The 20,396-nt window shown below is 43.0% G+C and overlaps 1 protein-coding gene across 2 annotated transcripts in view; it reads left to right on the top strand.

Moving 5' to 3' along the window:
- The first annotated feature begins 454 nt into the window (after nucleotides 1–454).
- Nucleotides 455–20,396, top strand: part of Ism1 (isthmin 1) — a 68,576-nt gene continuing 48,634 nt past the window's right edge. For both annotated transcript variants that reach the window (XM_063248688.1, XM_003476549.5), the window contains exon 1: nucleotides 455–1,373. In XM_063248688.1, coding sequence (XP_063104758.1) covers nucleotides 1,236–1,373 — 138 coding nt within the window. In that variant the 5' untranslated portion in view covers nucleotides 455–1,235. The remainder of the gene's footprint in view (nucleotides 1,374–20,396) is intronic.

The raw sequence follows: 20,396 nt of genomic DNA, 5'->3' as shown, positions 1-20,396 counted from the left end.
GAGCAGTGGCTGCGTTACGGCAGCCTCCAAGTCCCCTCCTGGCGCGGCGCCCCCGGGATGAGCCCCCCACACTCGAGACTTCCAGAGCTGAGAATCACCGCTAGTGCCCCACCGACATCCTGAGCGCCGGAGCTGCTGGCACCGAGCCCTGCAGCTTGCGGCCGCGACACCTGCGCGCCTGGCTAGACGCACGCTCCGCGCATCGGCACACCGACTCACCTCCCTTCCCAGGCTCTACTGGGCGTGGTGGACGCGCAATCCGCTGAACCTAGGGATCCAGAGCAATTATCAAGACCCTTCTGGAGCGACACTTTTTCACTCCTATAATCCCGCCTGCTTTGGGCAGGGGCGAACAATCTCAGACATCCAGCTTGCCCAACGTGTGCTCTGTTCTCCATCACTACAACTCCAGGTGTACTTTGCCAATAAAGATTTCTAAACTCGCCTAGGCGCCCCCCACTCACCCGACCCCCGAGCTTCTGTGCGCCCAAGAGGGCTCTGCCCTTGGCGACCTCAGCAAGTTCTGCCGCGCTCAGGTGGCACAGACGATCAGGCGCCCTAGCCACCCCAAAACAGTGCCAGCCTCCGTGTACCTGCGGCCCCCAGCTGGAGGCAGCCCACCCAGGACCAGGCGTGACGGGCGACGGCGAGGCTGGCCGCCCGCAGAAGCGCGGCGCGCAGGAGGTGGCGCGCCGGGTGAGTGGCTCCGGGCGGCGAGGGCGGGGGAGCCGAGCGTGGAGGTGACTCCGGGCGGCCGCCGAAGCCCTCCTCCTCCTCCTGCTTCTCCTCCTTTCCTCGCTCCTCTGGCGGCCGCTCCCGCTCCAGCTGCGGTTCCGCGACCACATCTGGGGCGCCCATGTGCGCTCGGGGGCTCGGCTGCACCCGTCCCGCCGCCGCCCCCGCAGCCCCCTGCCCGCAGGGTGGCCCCGGGCCAAGCCAGGGTCCCGGGCCCTCCGGAGTCCGCCTCGCCGGGCAGCGCCGGGGCTTGCTCCGCATCCAGTTTGGACGCCTCCGACCCCGCGGTGGCTCCGCTGTGTTGCGGGGCCGGCGGCTCCTGCTTCCCCGGGCCCGCGCGCCCCGCCGCGCCCTGCGCCAGCCCTGAGGGCCCGGGGAGCGGAGCCCCGGCGGGGGCCGAGGCGGGGACAGTGCCGCCGGGCTCCAGGGCTCCGACTCCTCCTCCCCCTGCGCCGCCGCTCGCGGCGCAGCGGGGTCCTAAAGCCGTGCGTCTCAAGAGGATGGTGCGCCTGGCGGCCGAGTTGCTGCTGATCTTGGGGCTGCTGCTGCTCACGCTGCACATCACGGTTCTGCGCAGTTCCGGAGCCGCCGACGAGCTTAACGCGGCCCCGGGCAACACCAGCCAGGACCAGCTGCAGGTGAGTGCGCGGGAGCAAGCGCGTGCAGGGGGCGGGTGCGTGCGAGGAGGCGGTTCCTTCGCCCCTCCCAGAGCTGCTGCTGGGGCCCGGGTTCCGCCTGGGAAGCGCTACTTAGGTTGAGACGGAGTCGGGGATCTGTGAGGGAAGCCTGGACCTGGCTCTAAGGTTCCCAAGTGCGCGTTCCAGATGTGTCACAGGTCGGGTAGCTGGTGGCGAGGCATGGGACGCGCAGAGGCAGTGCGGAGTGTGTGTTTGTTCTCGGGTGCAGCAAGTCTTTGGCTGCTCTTTAGCAGCTGAATAAGATGAAGAGGACTGAGTCGGGGATCCAAGGAGACCTTATAAAATGACATTGCAAAGCGCCAACAGTTGGAGAAAGAACTGCGTGCCTGCATGTCACAAAATAGTATCAAAGTTCAGGACATAATTTCCAGAGGACACTAGCCAGAAAGACCACCTCGCCCGCGGGGTTCAGTGCCTATGGGTCCCTCCCTGCACACCTCCTGCTACCCTCTTAGCCACGGTGAGGATGCAGCGTCAAAGCATCTGTAGTGGTCTGAGCCGGGGTTGCCTGAGGCTTTTAAACTTTTAGCTGAGACCTCACTGCGTCTTGTTTCCCTAAAGGTCGCTTCTGGCACAGAATGCTGTTGATCTAGTTCAGCTTCAAGGCAGCCAAGGCAATGTGCGCTGGCACTGGGTAAAGGTCGCACCAGTAGGGCTTTCCTGCCGCTATCTTGGAAAGCGCTTTTCCTGGGGCCCAGGGATGTAGCTGGGGAACTCATAGAGGTGAGCAGAGATCTTCCAGGAAGCAGTGGGGATTCTCAGGTTCCCCAGATCCCTTCTTCAAACTAGTGGCCTCTGAAACTTTGCATTCTACGGTACTGAGATAAGCATTCTCTATGTCCCCAAAGGGACTGCTAATTCTGATTTTTTACATCCCTAGGCAACTTGTTGCAGAAAAAGAGACTCTACTGTGAAGGAAAGAATTCTCTGAAACATTCCTCTGACACTTGCCTATTCTATGCCTCTGTTTGAAGCGCTGTCCGGAACTTAATGCATTTATTTTTATCAGAACCCTCTGAAGTACAGAGCTGTTAATATTCCCCTTTAAGGTTTCCACAAACAAAGGGTAGAAAGATTAAGAAACTTGCCAGAGCTCACACATTCCCAACCACTGGTTACACTTTGTGTCTAGCTGGGCATTATAAATTAGACCAAGCAGGGTCCTTACATACAAATAGGAAACCAGGTGTGAAAAAGTATATACTGTAAAGCCTAAAGTTCTTTTCCTATTGGGACATTTCGAAAAGCAGCTGGACTTCCTGAGGAGCTCTTCTCCTGTCCTGTAGGTAGATAGGTCCAGTGACAGTCTAGTGGACTTCCTGTCCTGTACAGGGTGGTGTACCCACCAGCAGAACGCTTCAGGAATGATTCTTAATATTTTCAAGATTTCTGGAAGTCATATTTTATACACGATGCTTTATTTCCACATGGGCTCATGATATACCATAAAAAAAGATGTTCTGTGGAAAAGTAAATTTGGCAGATTTCTTTATGAGGTGTTTTCTATCATTAGAATAACCCGGGTTTGGCCTTTTCCGCCCCAAGCATAAGGTAATGAGAGAAGCAGCTGGTGGAAGTGGCAACTCTAAAAGGGAAGTGGATCAAATTCTCAAAAGGAACTTTGGCTGAAGAACTGACCCAAGAGGGCAGAAGAAATGGAGGCTTTAGAAAGAATAATGGTCCAGAAATGTCCACGGCCCACAGAGCTGCTAACCCGCCAGCTTCAGGTTATCTCCTGAAGCTGAGCACACTCAGATCCAATGAGAAGGGCGCATTTGACAGGCTAGGCCATACATTTGCCTTTTTTTTTTTTTTTTTTTTTTTTTTTTTTGTACTGGGAATCAAACTCAGGACCTTGTGCTTGCCAGGCAGGCATTTATGCCACTGAGCTACATTCCTGGCTGTCCTTTCTTTGTAATCTGCTCTGCTAAAACCTTTATATTCTTCCTGACCAAAGTTATTTCTTCAGCCCTCTGATTCTCCAAAAGCACTGCAGTTCAGATAGATGGAGTACATTCTGCCAAGTGAGGAGGTCTGCAAAAGACATTTATTAGTTTGCTATTTTCAGGCCCCAGGAAGTGAATTTGCTAGTTGCAAGTGTATTTTAAGACAGAACTATAGATGCTAAATTCTTTCTCTTTACCAGACATTTTTTAACCCCAAGTAACTCCATGTAAATTTGTTGGCTCTATAACATCTAAGTTTTTAAAATCCTCTGTGGTAACCAAAAAGTTACTCAATCCTCACATACTGCATCTGTTATCTCTGTTTACATGATGCTGGCTTAGTTGGAAATATACAATGATGAATTTACCAAATTGTAGCATGTTTGGAATCATTTAAAAAGACACATGGCTTTAAGGTTTGGAGGTCAAAACATATTGAGCACACCCACCGAAACAGTAAGGATAACAGCAGTAGCACTTTTCTTAACCCTTTATGTATTTTAACTTTCTTATCCTCTAAAATATCCCACAGGTTAGGTGCCTTCATTACTCCTGTTTTAAAAGGAAAAACTGAGTTTAGGTAGCTTACCCAAAGATGCGGAGCCAGAGCTCCTTAATTAGCTTTTGTTATTTTATAGCGCAAAAAATGTACCCTACCTCTATTCTGAGCCCATGGTAAACTCATAATTCTGGCTACAAGAGAGAAGACTTTAAAACTAGTTTCCTTTCCAAATGAGTCTTGACAACCTTTCTGAGTCAAATCTGAAAATGTATGTAGAAACATATAGACGTCAGTATATGTGTGTACATACACATCTGTGTAAACATTACTGACAGGTTTGTTTTTTTAGTATCAGGATTCTAGGGGATATATGTCTGACTCAGAAGGTAACCCTGTATTAACATGTTATTTATCATAAAAGCTCATGAAAATAGTGCTGTTAGTTGTCTGTCGTAGCTTCATAAAAATATATGAAAACCTTTTTTTTTTTACTTTTGAATGAAATCTTATCTTCTCATTAGAATAACTTTGTCTCATATTGAACAGACAACTAGATTGGTTCTTTCGTATGCTTTTAATTAATAATAATAGGTTAGTAATTACATATATTAAAAGTAATCTGAAGGACTGAAATATAGAATTAATGAACAACAGTTTTATCCTAATAATGACATGTCCTTTGTGTGAAATTCAAGCAAGCATTTTAGAACTTTTTCTAATAATTCTCAGATTTAGAAACATGAATATTAGCATTTCAACTAAAACTCATTTAAGGCACTAAGATTTAAGCAAGTATTATAAAATGTCAAAATGATTACTTGTACAATAACATTAAAGCAAACCAAATGCTAAAATGCAGTAAAATGCCTTTGTCTTTGATCTCCTAGCTATTGTCTTTAAAAACCTTTTCCTTCTTTTTTTTTTTTTTTTTTTTTTTTTTTTGGTATTATTTCAGATTTTACTCAAGGCCTTCACATCTCCAGCCCGCTAAAGATAATTTTTAGAGACATCTCACTGAGCTGCCCAGGAGGGCCTTGAACTGGCACCACTGTGCCCAAATTTCCCCCTCTCAGTTTTTTGTTTGTTTGTTTTGTTTGTTTGGTACTGGGGATCGAATTCACATCCTGGAGCTTGCCAGGCAGCAGACGCTTATGCTGCTGAGCTAAATCGCCAGCTCTCCCCTCTTGCTTTAATCTGTCTATTGCTTTCAGTAACAGTTCAGGAAAGCCAGACATTGCATAATACTCCTTTAGTCCCAGTTCTCCAGTAGGCTGAGGCAGGAGGACCACCTGTCCTAGCCTGGGGTAATTTAGAGACCTAGGAGCCAGCTGGCTCAAAAAAAGAAAGAAAAATGGGGTATAGGGAGTATCTCAGGGCAAAGGCCCTGGGTTCAAGTCTCATTATCAGAAACAAACCAAAGTTTAGCTTCTTGTAGTCACTGCTTCCTCTGGGTCATATTGTAATAGAAGTAAAAGCAACATTTTTCGTGCAACTAAGCTTCCGCACCCCACTGGGAGTGAGCCTTTATACACAGTATAAAGTCTATAGTATATAGTCTACTGTATGGTCAGGGGATGAATTCCAAGACCTCTAGTGCATGCCTGAAACTCCAGATAGCACCAGACTCCATATGTGCTATGTTTTTTCCAATATGTGTAGACATGTGATAATGTTTAATTTATGTTAGCCATAGTAAGAGATTAACAGCAGTAACTCATAATAAAATAGAACAATTATAACAGGATGCTGTAATAAGGCATTTCATCAGATGCCTTAGAACAGCGTGCAATTTAAAACTTGTGGGTTATTTACCTCTAAAATTTTCCATTTAATATTTTTCAGACTATATGTGATTAATGGTAGTTAAAACCTCAGAAAGTGAAACCATAGCTATGAGAGGAAACTCTGTTTCACAGATAAAGAAACCGAGGACTGAAGAGATTTAAGTAATTTGTCCAAAGCTACACAGCTGCAATAGGGCAGGGCTGGGACCCAGGAGCCCTTTCTGTCTGGAGTCCTGCATTTGTCTTAGTCTTGAGAAAATGTCTTTAGTTATTTTATTTTCTGTCTTTTTCCTTTCTATCGGTACCAGGGATCGAACTCACGACCACCTGCTTGCAAGGCAGGTGCTTATGCCGCTAGGCTAAATCCCCAGCCCCCTAGTTCCCTAGTTATTTCTTTCTATGCAGCGTCCACATTGCTCTCCTATTAGTCTGAAACTAATTCTGAGATTTCAAAGTGTGTCTTCCACGTCTTATAATTTTTCCTGTCATACTTTTACCTCTGTTTTAAAAGCACGTTTTAATGTCTCAGCTCAGTCTTCTGCAGGTGCTGTCAGCTAGGGAGTCTCTCATACAGGAGCTTTCAGGGGAACCATCAGGTGCGGGTAACAAATTCAGCCACACTGCAGCCCTGACAGTGAGAAGTGGTCCCTTCACTCTGAGCACTTTTCTGCCCTCATTCTTTTCCCTACCACCTTCCATACCCTCTTCTCTTTTCTTCCTGTCCTCCTTTTTCTTCCCTTTCCCTTTCCTCCCTATTTTTCTTTTCTCTGCTCAACTTTCTAAATTCTATTTTTTTTCTAAAAATGATTGATAGTTTATATATAATAAAATGGATCTATCTTAAGGATTTGGGTCTATTTGTGACACTTTGAATTTTTCTGTATGTCTGGCATCTTTCCCCAGTATAATGTGTTTGAGATTCCTTTATGTTGTGTAGATCAGTAAATGTCTCTTTTTATTGCAGAGTGACATTCCACTGTATGATTATATCAGAATTTTTGTTTCTCCACTTGACATCAGTAGGTGTTGGTTTATTTCCAGTTCTTTGCATAATATGAATAAGATCATGTTAATATTTTGTACAGACTTCCATGTACATTTTCATTTCTTGTGAGTAACTATCAAGTAGTAGAAATCACACCTCTTCTAGGAAGACTTGATTGTTTAGAGATCTCTCTCACTTTAGCAATTCAGTTATGATTTGTTTTCAGTTGGTTTCTATTTGCTTTGTATCTACCAGTAACACTTCTCTAGTCTTTAGATGAACCTTTCCTTTCTCAGCTTTCGACTTCCGTTCTGAACTGATTTCATATTTCTCTTCCTCTCAGATGGAAGAGGTAAACACAAATGCTCAAGTTGGTCACTTTGAACTGAAACACTATAATTTTATTTCCTTTGATATAAACAAAATGTTGTATTGTTTGGGCAGCCCAGTAATCATTCCGTTCTGGGCATGATCTAATAGGCACTTATCTCTGAGTCTGTAGGTTGTCCTCGGATGTCCCAAGAACTATCCATTCGCTAGAGAAGAATCTATTTGGGTTTTAAAGCCTCCAAATGGACCCCTAAAAGATCCTCTATGTGTCATGCAAGTATCTGTAACAACAGTCAGTATGAGAACATTTTTGTTTTGATGTACTCTTTGAATCCTTTGTGCTGCATCTTAATTTCATGTCTACTTCTCCCACAAACAGGTGATTGTAATCTTTTCAAAAACTGTCTCATGCAGGATTTGTAGATAATTATGTAAGTGTTCCTTTGTATTCTCCAAATTTCATTAACAAGTTTCTTCAACTTGTTTTTTTCAAATGCATCTTATTTTACAACATTCTAGTGTTTTCTTTGATTTTTTTTCTCCTCTCTGATCCTGAGAACATCTTCTTTTTGCAACCATTGGATCTGGGTTTTATGACTAGTAAAGGATAGGTTAGTGATGAAACTCTTTTCCTCTGTATCAGATAAGGCTGTCCAGCTACCTTTGCTTGTTCCCCAGACAGGAGATTGTTTATGTGATGGTAGAGGATCATCAATTTAATGCCTAGGTCACATGCTGTGAGTCCATAGAAATGGAAAGTGAGTGTATTATTGAAAAAACAAACCTTGTTTTGCATCTTATTTAAATTTTATGCTATAATCCTTTCCTATAACCTTTATAAGATTCTATCAACATAAAATATATAAAACTTGATTTATTGCCTTCCATGGCATATTAGTCAGGAGGTAAAACCTAGGCCTGTGCTAACTACACCTGCATACTTGTGCTCGGCATTGCTCTTGGGTCTAACCACTCACCACTCACCTTGGTCATTGGCTTAGTCATGTACCTTTATGGCTGTCCTTCCCCTTCCCTGCCTGACACGGAATCCCTAGGGTCATATCTAGGTGATATTTCAGGTTTGCTTTTGGAAGAACCCAGACGTTAGGCACTGGGATAAAACTGCTGCCCTAGGCAGCAGCAGAGTAGACAGACAGTCTCCAGAAAGGTACAGAGCAGAGTTTTCACGAGACACCTGTGCTGGCTGTTGTCTTTAACAATGATGAAGTCAGGCAACAACAGAATCCACCTCCCCGTGCCTTCCCAGAGCAGCTGGGAAGAGGGGAAATGTAGGGTTTAAGCAATGACTACAAATTCCGGCTGTTTGGAGATAGAACTGTTCCTTTTTCTCCTGAGAAACTGATCTTATGGGCATTTCATCTTTCAGAAGAGAAGGAGTGACAATGGGGAATCTTCAGAGATTTGTGAGGTTGTCACCTAATGTCCAAAAAGAGGCAGAGGCCACAGTGCTTTGAAAAATAGCTTAGCGTTAACTCCCCAAGCACAGACCAGCATGTGTCACTGGGAAATTTTTTCTGTAAACTGAGTAGAAGTAAAAACAATAGGTTAGCTACCCCTTCTTCCTGTCGACCTTGACCCATGCCCATTTGAGTACCCGGAGTCATCTCGTGTAGCACATTCTCTGTGGCTGGTAACCTCTGTGAGAGCACAACAGTGCCATTCCCCCTGGAACTGATAGTGATGCAGGGTCAATGGGACGGGAGAGTTACATCTTCAAGTCTGAGTTCCTCAGCTGCCAGACTTGCAGTTTGGGGCACCCCAGTCCTCAGATATTTAACAGCAGTGACCTGGAAAAAGCAGAATGCAATAGGCCAGACCATTTCCTGTGGGACACCATGTATCTATTTTCAAAAATAACAAAGCATGGCTAGAATCTAGATAAAGGGTGTGGGGAAGCTGGAAATGATATTGTAGCTTCTGTCCCCAGGTGTTGGCTGACTCCTCCCACAGCTTCCAGCTAGAATATTTATGTCAATGACAGCGCTACAGGAAAATTCTGCCTGGGCTCACAGCTGCCCTTCAGAGAAAGAGAGAGAGAGAGAAAGAGAGAGAGAAAGAGAGGAGGAGAAGGAGAAGAGGAGGGAAATGAAGAATGAAGTCATGCTACTGTTTTTCTAACTATACTTATTGAGGTATAACTGATAAACAGTAACTATACATATTTAAAGTGAATAATTTTACACTCATGAAAGACTTTCAGTAAGGGAAAATGACAAATCTGCCATTTCCAAAACTTTCCTTGTATCCTTTGTAATCTTTAGAAATCTCAAAGCAACTATTGTGAGTCCACCTGACTCACTATAAATTAGATTTGCATTTCTTGATTTTTATGTGAGTAGGATTATACAGAACATGCAATATTGCATGATATGGCCTATTTGCTCACCATAATGATTTTGAGTTTATTCTTGTTGCTTTGTGCATGGAGAATTTATTCCTCTTTATTGCCAGTTAGTCTTCCATTCTATTGCTGGATGTGTAATATGCTAATCCATTGAAGCCTTGAAGAACATTGAAGTTATTTCTTCTTTGGGAACTGCTATTAAAATGAATGTGCTTTGATCATTTGTACTTGAGTCTTTGCGTGAACATGTGGTTTCATTTCTCTTAGGTGAATATTTAGAAGAATGGTTAGGTTAATATGTCAGTTTTATATTAGCTTATTCAGAAATCATGGCATTATTTTTAATTCACTCCCATAAATGTGTTTAGGATTTACAATAACCCAGGGGCACCCTTAGAAAACTTAGTAAACTTAGTAAATTTAGAAGTTGAATTTCAGGATGATATCTTTTTATAGTTAAAATATCAATTATATGACCCAGCATATATTTTTTAAAACTGAAGAAGAGAGATCTTGTCTCTTTGGAAATGGTTCTCCTTTTTCATTTTCATTCTTTTTGAGAATGCCCAAAGTATAAAAATCACATGGGACCTATGACAGTTGGGCTTGATTGTGTCAACATGGTTGTCTGAGTAGCCGCCATGGGGATTGGCAGAGCAAATTCTGGGTGGGTCTGGGGAGTTGTAGAGGTGTGATCTTGAGTACTATATTTGGCCTTTACCTGTTACTCTCTGGTGCTGCTCCCCCATTTTGCTCTCAGCTGCTGTTAATTAAGCAGCGTGGCTCCATCAAGCCTTCCACCATGCTGTTCCTACTGTAAAGCCAGCCAAGTGTGTACTGAATCCCCCAAAACCATAAGCTACATTAAATATCTTTTCCTTTGAGTTGCAGGTGTCAGTAGTGTATCCCAGCCATGGGAAATCTCACTAATACAGGATTCAATTATGCAAGTGATGGCTTTGGTAATGATAGTGGTGGTCACTATGGAGGGCGAGGTGGGGACTGAAATTTGGGTGCTGGGCAAGAAAACAAGTTAGAGACTGTCCTAACTTCCTTTGTGCTACTGCTGTTCAAAGTTTTTCCTTCATCATGTCCTCAATCCCTGTTTGACAACAAATTAAGAAAACTAGTTAGGCTTCGTGTCTTCTGCCTGAGACTTCTGTTACATTGTGAATCTGGAATGGGTTATAAGTCCAAATGAACTGGAAGCCAAGTGTGATGGTGGTAAGCTTTAATTCCAGGAAATGGAAAGACCAAAACATTTAAAAAGAGGTAATTCTAATTCTTAACCCAAGATGTAGGCTGAGAAATGTCAACATGCACTGAACATCAGGAGAGTGCTGTGCTAACTGTTAGCCACCCACCCTGGAGTGACCAAAGAGTGGCTATGGGCTTTGGAGCTGTTTCAGTTTGTTTTGGTTGTTTTGACAGTTGTTTTGCCAGCACAGAATTCTACCTCACTAACTGTTGTTTCTGTGAGTCAGGATACACACATCCTCCCCTTTCCATCTTTTTTCTGAAAAAAATCACACTTTCACTGCTTAAAAACCATGTGCTACCTGTTAGGGATGGAACTGCACCCTTGAATATGTTATTCCTCCCTCAGGGGCTTTAACAATGTAATGCCTGTGTCCCTGTCTCTGCCGAAGGGCCACCCTTTCCTCCTTTCCCTTCCCAGCCTTAACAAAAGGAACAGCCCACACCCAGGGGGCGATGGTCCACAAGCTCTGAGTTGTGTATTCTACTTTTTAATTACAGTTGCTGGCCAGAATAATCCCTTTCTTGTGACTAATCAGATTTCTTTTTCCTCCGTTGGTCACAGAATTTGTTTTCTCATGGCCTTTTGTGAAGTAAATGTTTAGGATTTTAAAAGGTTTTCACTACTCAAAAGTAGTATCACTTTTTCTTATGTACTTAAGGACACCACCTTGCTAGTATCTAACCGGCTCATGGGCCACTCTGCAGACCTTTTCTGTTGTTTTCCATTACTTCCATATATCCCCAAACAAGAGTATCCTGTTTTATTTTGTTTTTAGTAGATTATGTCTTTCATTTATTGAGGATGACCTCTTGAACTCCATCACGTTTCAGGAGCAATCTGTATTTTCTCTTCTCTTCCTTACATCTCAAATGTTGAGTTAGGACCAGTCTTATTCCAGCTTTAACAAATAGTTTACTCATTTGGTGGAAGTCACAGAAATGATCACTAGCTGGGTAGGTAGCTAAAATAGAAAGGCAAAATAACTTTTAAACAATGAATGACCATTAAAAATGTGAAACCACTACATTATGCAACTGGAATGGCAAAGTGGGGAAAAAAAACCCTGGAAATGTCAAGTGTTGGTGAGAATGCTGAGTAGTCTAGTGGGAATGTGGATTGACAGAAACATATGGGAAATCTTTTTCCAAAAGAACCACTAAAATGAAATATACACAAACCACTGATTTAGCAATTCCACTCTGGCTATCTAACCAATAGAGATGTATTTATCTTTGCCCTCAAAGACTTAGAATAGTATTATTATCTTAAATGGCCCCAACATAGAAAGAGCCCAAATGCCCATCAATAGAAGCTTGGCCAGCCAGACAGTAAGAGCACATGCTGGGAATGAAGCAGTGATAACTGCACGCAGCAGGTAGTTTCCCAAATGGAACTTAGAATGAAAGAAGCCTGGGACAAAAGAGTACCTGCTGGTGTATGCCATTGGAAGAGAGAGGACACTGATTACCTTGACAAGGAAGTGACTAGGAAAGGCCCAGGGGCATTGGGGTGCTGGTTTTGATCTGTCTTTGACCTGAGTGTCAGTCCCACAGGTGTTGTCTTTTTGTGAAACCCAGTGAACTGTTAGCATAGTTACATGTATGCATATCCTGTGGGACTTTTGCATGCAGTAAAGACCCAGCAAAAGATGCTGCAGACAGGAGAAATAATGTAGAAGAAATGCTGTTTTGTAGACAGAGAGCTAATCTGCAGCCCCACAGCCCACTCTTTGGCTTCCCTGTTATGTGTACCTTCAAAGTGGTCTCCAAGTTTCAATGAACGCGGACTAGTTTTGGTGTTATGGTGGTGATCATCTGCCTTCAGACCCAGTGCTATTGTTAGGACATCAAAGACCAACTGCTGGCTGTGGTACAGTCCATATGAAAAGAGTGATCAGCAAAATTTACTGCTTGATTTCATTCCCGTTAAATGGAACTGGCCCCATAGTCTTCTTTCAAAGCTCAGTTGTAGGCATATATCTTCTTTATAGGACATCATGTACAATAAAGAAAAGCAATAACTTAAGATAAAAAAGAATACCTTTGAGAGTGCTATAAGATGGACATTCCGTTTAATAATCATCACTTGGTTACATGTACTCGCACCCTTCAAGTAGTCCAGCCATTGGCCTGAGAGCTTTCCACTTGACATGGTGGCTTTTGGGGGCTAATTGAGTTATATATTTATGCCCCAGCCCTTTCCTGAGGCTTTCCAAGGTCTTGGGAAAGTCTTTAGTGAGAGGCTATCTACTTCCAGACTTACTGAAGTCAGACAAACTGGCACAATTCAGATCCCACTACTCATTAACTTATTTGGAGCTGCCCTTCCATGGAGTAAACATTTATCAAGGGTTGAGGCCAAACTGAACTCATTTGTCAGTTATATGATTCACCCAATATTGCTGCAGACATAACTCCACATAATCTTAGTGTAGAAATCTCATGTAGTTATTATCATTTGCAGGTATTAGAACTGGGTTAGGAAATAGTTGTTTTATACCTACAAACAGATGAGGAGTGTTATTAACTTTACACGAGGGAACAGAAGTAAACTTACTTATAACTGGAGGATGTCCAAAGCCTGATCTGGGTAATAAAGAGACATATACAATCAAAATTACCAGCCTGTTCCAACCCTGAACAGAAAGATTCTTTCCATATATAATTCCGTGGTATGGTAGAAGGGCAGCTCGTGGGAGAGACAGCAAGAGGTCGAGGTTCAGCCCTCCATGCTTCACTGGGAAAAGCCTATCTGCTGAGCAGATTCTCGCCTTCTGCTCTCTTTATTGGTCCATCCAGGAAGGTACACAAACCATGTGAGACAATTGAGAGTTCCCTGCTGAGAACTCAAAAGACACCTATGAAAGGAGATAAATCTAGGGAGGAAGCATCAACAGGAAAGCACTGCAAGTGTTTGGAGGCCATGGGATTGCAAGGAGAGTGACTGCCCATAGTGAGCAGCAGGTGGAAATACTGAACCAGGTTCTTGGTAAGATACCTGAAGAGACAGCTGTTCCCTTCCAGAGCCTCCCCTCTAGCCTGACTTCCTTGAAACTCCCTCTAGCATGGTTCCCAGGCCCCCTGCAGTTGATTTTTCACTGCTTCTTGAAGGCCATGAATCAATTTTATTTGCCCTATTTTTGCTGATAAATGGGGAGACAGGAGAATTAAAGTGAGGCAGGCCAGACCAGACCCAGGATACAGCTCTAAGTAAGAGGATAATTGTGTGCTATGCCACCAAGAAGAGTGGGATTTCCACCTGTATAGTGTGAACAGGAGAGGAAGCAAGGAAATGGAACCACAGTTTCCAAGAGTCACCCTCTCATTACCTGTGTCTTTTTCTGAGCCTCTGAATGGTTGCTCTGAGATTACTCAAACCATTAATTCGATTTGCTTTCCTTTGATGGCTCCCATGTGTGTTGCTTCGTTCTTTTGGGTTGATGTTTTTCATGCCTTTTAGGATGCAGGGTAAATAAATGTGTCCTGCCAGAAAACCTGCCAGGGAGCTGGAGCGTGCCCAGATGCAAGGAGCTGTTTTAGAGAACTCCCTTTGAAAGAAAAACTCAGAACCCACAAAACCTCCAGTGTTGAGCCTACAGTGACATCAGGAGGTCATCTGCAGGCTCCTGCCTGAGACTTGAGGAAAACTTCTACTCAATTATTGGTGCTAAGGTACATGCTGGTGGCAGAGTGACGAGAAAGTTTTCCAACTTCTCATTTCATTGGTGAAGAATTAAAAACCCAGAGAAATGAAGGGATGTTCCCCAGACCATGCCATTCATTCCTTATAGAGCCAGCACTAGATGTGAGTTGACTGAATCTGCAGTGATTCCTCTCTGATGAAGGCACATTTCTGAACAACCTTCTTAGGGGTTTTAATGGGCCTACTTAGCTGGAGAGAATAGAGCAAAATATATTACTAAAATGTTCAAATTCTGCTCTACTACACTTGCTATTAGTTACAGGAGCAGAAAGATAGTTAACGGAGCATGAATTGTGTGTCTTTTATTTCAGAGACAGGCAGCTGTACATAAAAGTATAGCACATAGCTGGTATTTCATGATTCCATTCATTCATTCAGCCTGTGCATATCAAGTAGCTGTTGTGAGCAGGCATTGAACTAGACCCTAGAGATTCAACAGAAAATAGGCTTCTGTTCTAGAAGAGAAGACTGAAAGTAATCCACGGAGAAAGTCATCTTTATGGATTGTGATGTAAATATAGCAGGACATACACAAGGAGAAAATGGAATAATTGGGGGTTACTGAAAGAGAGTGGTTAAGGAAATGGTTGATGGAAAAGTGACACCTGAGTCCAAGTTGGGGCATAAGAAAGGACCACTTTTGCAAAGCATTAGATAGAGAACAGGGTCAGCAGATGGAAACACAACATGAGACACTATAGCAAGGACTTTGACTTGACTAAGAGACAGAAAAGAGACCTGAGAACAGAGTGTAAGAGAAAATGATCTATGAACCTGCATTGAAAGACAGAGGCTTTCTAAGACATGATAAGGAATCTGGCTGCTCTGAGACTCATGAATAAGGAGCCACTAAAGGGATTTTAGTTTTCATAGAATGGAGACAGGGACAGAGACAAGTTAGAAAGATTCATAATCAGGCAAGAGACAGTGGATGCAGACCTTGGTGGAGAGGAGTGGATATGTGCAGGACACAGTTCTAGGACAGAGACAACAAGATATGGTGATGATTGCATTGCAGGAGCTGTGAGGAGTCAGAGATGGCTTTTAGTTTAGGAAGGGGAGCATGTGTCAGAGTATTTATATTAAACAATCAGAATATGAGATGCCAATGGGACATCGAAGCAAAGATGATGGGCAGAGAAGTGGTCAAATCAGCTGGGAACTGAGATGGGTGTCATGATCAAAGTGGCAGCCAGAGAACCAAAAATCACAGTGTCACAGACACCATGGAGGAGTGCCTTAAGGAGAGAGGACCCCTACCGAACGCTGCTGTGAGAGCAAATCCAATGTTACTGGGTAAAGGAATAAATGGGAGGAGATGAAGTAAAGAGAACATATAGATAAGTCTTAAGAAACTTTACTGTGAAGGAGAGAGCTATGAATACGGGATACTGAAGAATATTTGGTTCATTTAAGATAAGATATCAGGGCATCTTGGGTCCTTAAGAAAATGATCCAGTGGAAAGGGAGAGAATAATGATGCAATACTGAGAGACTAAGGAGTAAACTGTTCCAGAGAGCAGCACCCCGAGTATAAGAATTGGCCTTTGGGGGAAGCAAGAAAGCTTGTGCAGTGGGGAGCATGGGAAGATAAACCATGCAGATATGTAACTATGTGGTGGGAATATGAGAGTCACTAACTAAAGATTCCTATTTCGTCAGTGGAATACAAGGTGAGAGCATCCTAAGTAGGAGATTTGTCGAGAGAAGATACAAAAGAATCACCTTGGATACCCATAGGAATTAAGGCTTCGAGCGAAGAGTAGTCATATTTTGGGACAGTGCTAAGGACCCTATCATTTAAGGTTTGGGACCATGAATCTAAAATGAAGCAACTGTGTCAAGTTGGGCAATTTTATTTTTTCCATCACTCATTTTCTTGGCCACTAACATAGAGATGCTGAATTATTGAGTACAAACAACACTGAAGTTCTGCCAGTCACATAAATCAGGGGGAGAGAAAGCAACTATGATAAGGGACATATGCTAATCAGAAAGAAAGTATAAACAAGATAAGGTTTAAAGGTAATATATTAGTCATCTTTCTATTGTGAGAAAAAATATTCGACATACAAAGCATGATAAAAATTGAGTGAATTTTAAATTTAAAATATTTGTTACAGTAAATGACACCATTGGCATTAATGCCACTCAAAATAACTCGTTTTTACTTCAGACACACTTATCCACCACTTTGTGATACAGTTCTGGAGTCCTCTTTCCTGAGTGTCCCTAAGAGGTGTGATGAAAACATATGGTAGACACTAGTGACATTCACTGGAAAGGCATGTTCCTTAAAATATGATGCTGTGCTCCCATACACCATACTCACGATTTAGCACCATGTGGTATCTGGCTCTTCCCTGAAGTCAAAATAACCATGCAAGGTAAGTGTCTGGAGTCCATTCAGGACATAGGTAGCCAAAACCAAAACAGCACAACTATGGACATCTGGAATCACTCCAGAAAGTCGCAAGAATGACAAAATAAGTATTTTTGAAGAGAGGGGATGCCCCAAGTCATTTGAAATTGAAAATCAAATGCTATTTCTTTGATCATCTATAGGAAATAGTGAAATAAAAGAGCAATGGGTTTTATTTTTATGAAAATATCCTATAATCAGTAAAGCCTTCAAGAAAGTGTGTACACATTTGGGCCATAATTCTGGGATTTGAATCTCAAAAACATTTGTTCTCTGCTTTCTCCATGTCATTAAAATATTGTCCCCCCTGTTAGCTTCCTATTGCTGTGTAACAAATGACTCCAGGGGCTGGGGATTTAGCTCAGCGGCATAAGCGCCTGCCTTGCAAGCAGGCAGTCGTGAGTTCGATCCCCGGTACCAATAAAAAAGAAAAAGACAAAAAAAAAATGACTCCATAATTTAACAACTGAAAGCACCTGTATTTATCATCCCAGAATTTCCAAGGATCAGGGAATCAGACATGGCTTAGCTAAAGCCTGTAGCTCGTGATCTCTCCCAGACTAGATTCAGGTATCAGTCAGGATCACTGTTGCCTCAAGGAGAGACTGGGGGAGGAGCAGCCTCCAGCCTCACTGCCCTGGGCACTGCCAGGATTCAGTTTCTTCCAGGTTCTTGGCTGGAGGAATGCCCTCTGCTCTTGTCCTGTGGATGTCTCTATTGAGTAGCTCACAAGATGGGAGTTGGTTGGTTAGTTGGTTGGTTGGTTGGTTGGTTGGTTGGTTGGTTGGTTGGTTTTCTCCCAGAGCAAATAAGAGAATCTAAACAGAAAGTGTAAACAAGATGAAGTTCATAGTCTAGTGTCAGTGACATTCCATCACTTTTGTCATGTCCTGTTCGTTAAAAACAAGTCACTTGCTCTATCCCAAACTCTAAGGAAGTGATTACACTAGTCTGTGTGTGCATTCTGGGAAACTGGATCACTGGGGGTCATTTCAGAAGCTGTCACCAACTAGATACTGGCCAGTCCTGTGTCCTGCAGTAGTGACAGTTTCCCTGCTCTCTCTGTGTGGTTTCCTGAATCTCTCCTTTTCCAGAATTCCTCATTTAATTCCTGTTTCTTTTTCCTTCTCCATTCAAAATGTAATACTTAGCTTCATCTTTGAAATTGTTGCTTTCTCCTGCTAAAGAATTTCCGATGGCTCCCCATCCTTGCTTCAGTACAGGTTTGGAGTAGCTCTGTTTCTGAGATTAACCAACTCCTCCCTTCACTGTCTCAGCTGCATTGACAGCCACACTGAACATCCACTGTTCCTTGTGCCCTCCTCATGCTCTTTTGCCTCTTAGCCCATGTCATTCCTGTGGCTGCTCAGCTGGAAATATGCTCATTTCTAAAGCCATTTGCATTGCACATCCATTTGGTGATTATTCCGTTCTTCATCCTGTACAACCATCTGGTGTGCCCAGACCTACACCCCGCTCTGCCTGCCAGTCAGCTGGAGGGTCTTGAGATCAGGGTTCCTAGCTTACTACTCTTGTCCCATAGGCAGGCAGTGTAACCCCTTCATTACATATGGCGAGCATTCAGTACAATTTGGAGTGTCTGGAAGTGTTGTGCTTTCAAAATGCTTTCACCATGTTTAGGAAAACAAAGGGGACATTATCTTCATTTGGTAGTTGAGAAAACTGAGACCCACAAGATTTAATTACTTGCCAGACATCAGATAATGGCAGAGCCCTGATTAATTTCCCATATACTAAGGCTACATCCAAACTCCGAACACTAGCCTATAAGGAGGAAGCCTCTGATTTAAGGTCCTCCATCCATGTCTGCCTGGGATTTTTTCTTTGAAATGTAAAGTCACCATATGTAAAACTGAACTAGATATTTAATGAAACAAGTCCAAGTCACTGAATAACCCCTGCACTGTAATAAATTGCCTTTCCAGTATTTAGTTAAACCACTCTTCCAGGGTAAAGCAGGTAGTGGAACAGCCTTTTAAAAATAAAAATTAAAAAAGCTTCAGGCATGAAGAGACCCTGGGCCCACAACGTGTTGTTCTTCAAATTAACCTTTTTCAAAGGAAAAAGCACCAAGAAATATCATGTTTTTCAGTGTCTGTGTGTCTGACTGTTCCTTGATTGCCTTCTGAGCCCAGGAGGATGCAACTATGACACTTAAAGGTAGGATAGGTCCAGAAGGTTCTAGGGATTCAGCACCCTTTGCTGGATGCCTTGGCTAGAACCAAAAGCATTTCTCAGCTAAGTGGTGTGTGTGTGTGTGTGTGTGTGTGTGTGTGTGTGTGTGTGTGTCTGTCTGTCTGTCTGTCTGTCTGTCTAAATAAGAGACAGGCATTCTTCAAAACCCATTGTCCAGACCTCTGTAGGCAATATTCTGAATTCAAAATGACTTTTAGCCAAGTCGTGTTTGCACCTGGGAACTGCAAGAAGTATTGAAAGCTTCATAAAGGAGATGAAACTTGACCGCAACAGGAAGTGACTTACAGCCCTGCAGGCTCAGATGTATTGACACAAGGTAGTGGAGTAGGAAATTATGGTTTTCAAAGAGAAGTCAGATCTTGGTTTCTCTTTTATCTCAGTATGAGGTGTGTGTCCCTGAATAAAATCCTCTAACCACTGTGCAAACATGACATTCATGCAACAGAAACCATCGGAATCCCTTGCTTTTGAGAGTCTGATACAGAGGAAAGTCAGATTTGCTATATGACTTTTTCACCATGTGTCAGTATTGTGGTTTCCAAGTGCTGTGTGAGCCTGATTTCAAGTTCCAGGTGGGGTCTAGGGATGATGGCAGCAGCCAGAAATGCTGAAGGACTTAGCTACAGCTAAAGGGTTACTGAGAGACAGAGGCTGTGGCTGCTTGTTTTCTATTAGTGCATTTCTTTGTGCACAAATTATCAAAATCTTTTATTCTCTGGCATTCCTTTGCTTCATTCCTCTTTAAGGGCATTTCTTGCTGTTCTACTTGAATTAGAGTCCTGGTGATCCAGCAGGAGGTGATTATTCAAAAACAAGTTGATCATGAACTGTGTAGCTAGTATGTGAATTGTGTCAGAGGAGCCACAATCAATGGGAAATTTTGATATAATCCTGACAAGCTGATGGATTATTCACCTCACACATGAGAAGTCTATACTCCATAGGAAAATTTTTTTAATGCAAGATTTTACAATCTCAGGAAATAACACTAATTTCTACCCCTGCTCTTCTCATATGCTCTGACTGAATCGTGCTAAATTTGTTTTTGTTTCTGTCTTGCCCAGTCAAAGTGTGAGAGTGACAATCTGAACTATCCTGAGGCAATGTCACAGGATGGTTTTTGTGCCAATCCCTCAGTTCCATCAGTTATCTCTTTGTTCTGTATGACCTGATCTTTATAGGAGGACAATCAATGGAATAAGTATATTTTAATTGAAAAACCTACCTCTCACTTTTGAGTTGTCCAGAAGATGTCAATGGAAGACAAATTTAAAGTGTGTGATGTCAGAGAGTAAATAAATATGAAAAAATAACAGAAAGGGCAGTTATTCCTTAAGCTACTTGCATAGGAGGAAGGGCTGCTTGTGTTTGAGTGAGACTGACTAAATGTCATAGACCAAATTCTGGCCCCAAGTGCTTGTGGTCAGCTCAGGAGCTTGAAAAGAATCT

This window comes from Cavia porcellus, unplaced genomic scaffold (assembly GCF_034190915.1).
Source record: "Cavia porcellus strain 051 isolate PalLab524CR breed Dunkin Hartley unplaced genomic scaffold, mCavPor4.1 scaffold_5, whole genome shotgun sequence".
Classification (NCBI taxonomy): Eukaryota; Metazoa; Chordata; class Mammalia; order Rodentia; family Caviidae; genus Cavia; species Cavia porcellus.
Note: the sequence above shows the minus strand (reverse complement) of the source record. Positions and strands in the feature narration are given on the sequence as shown.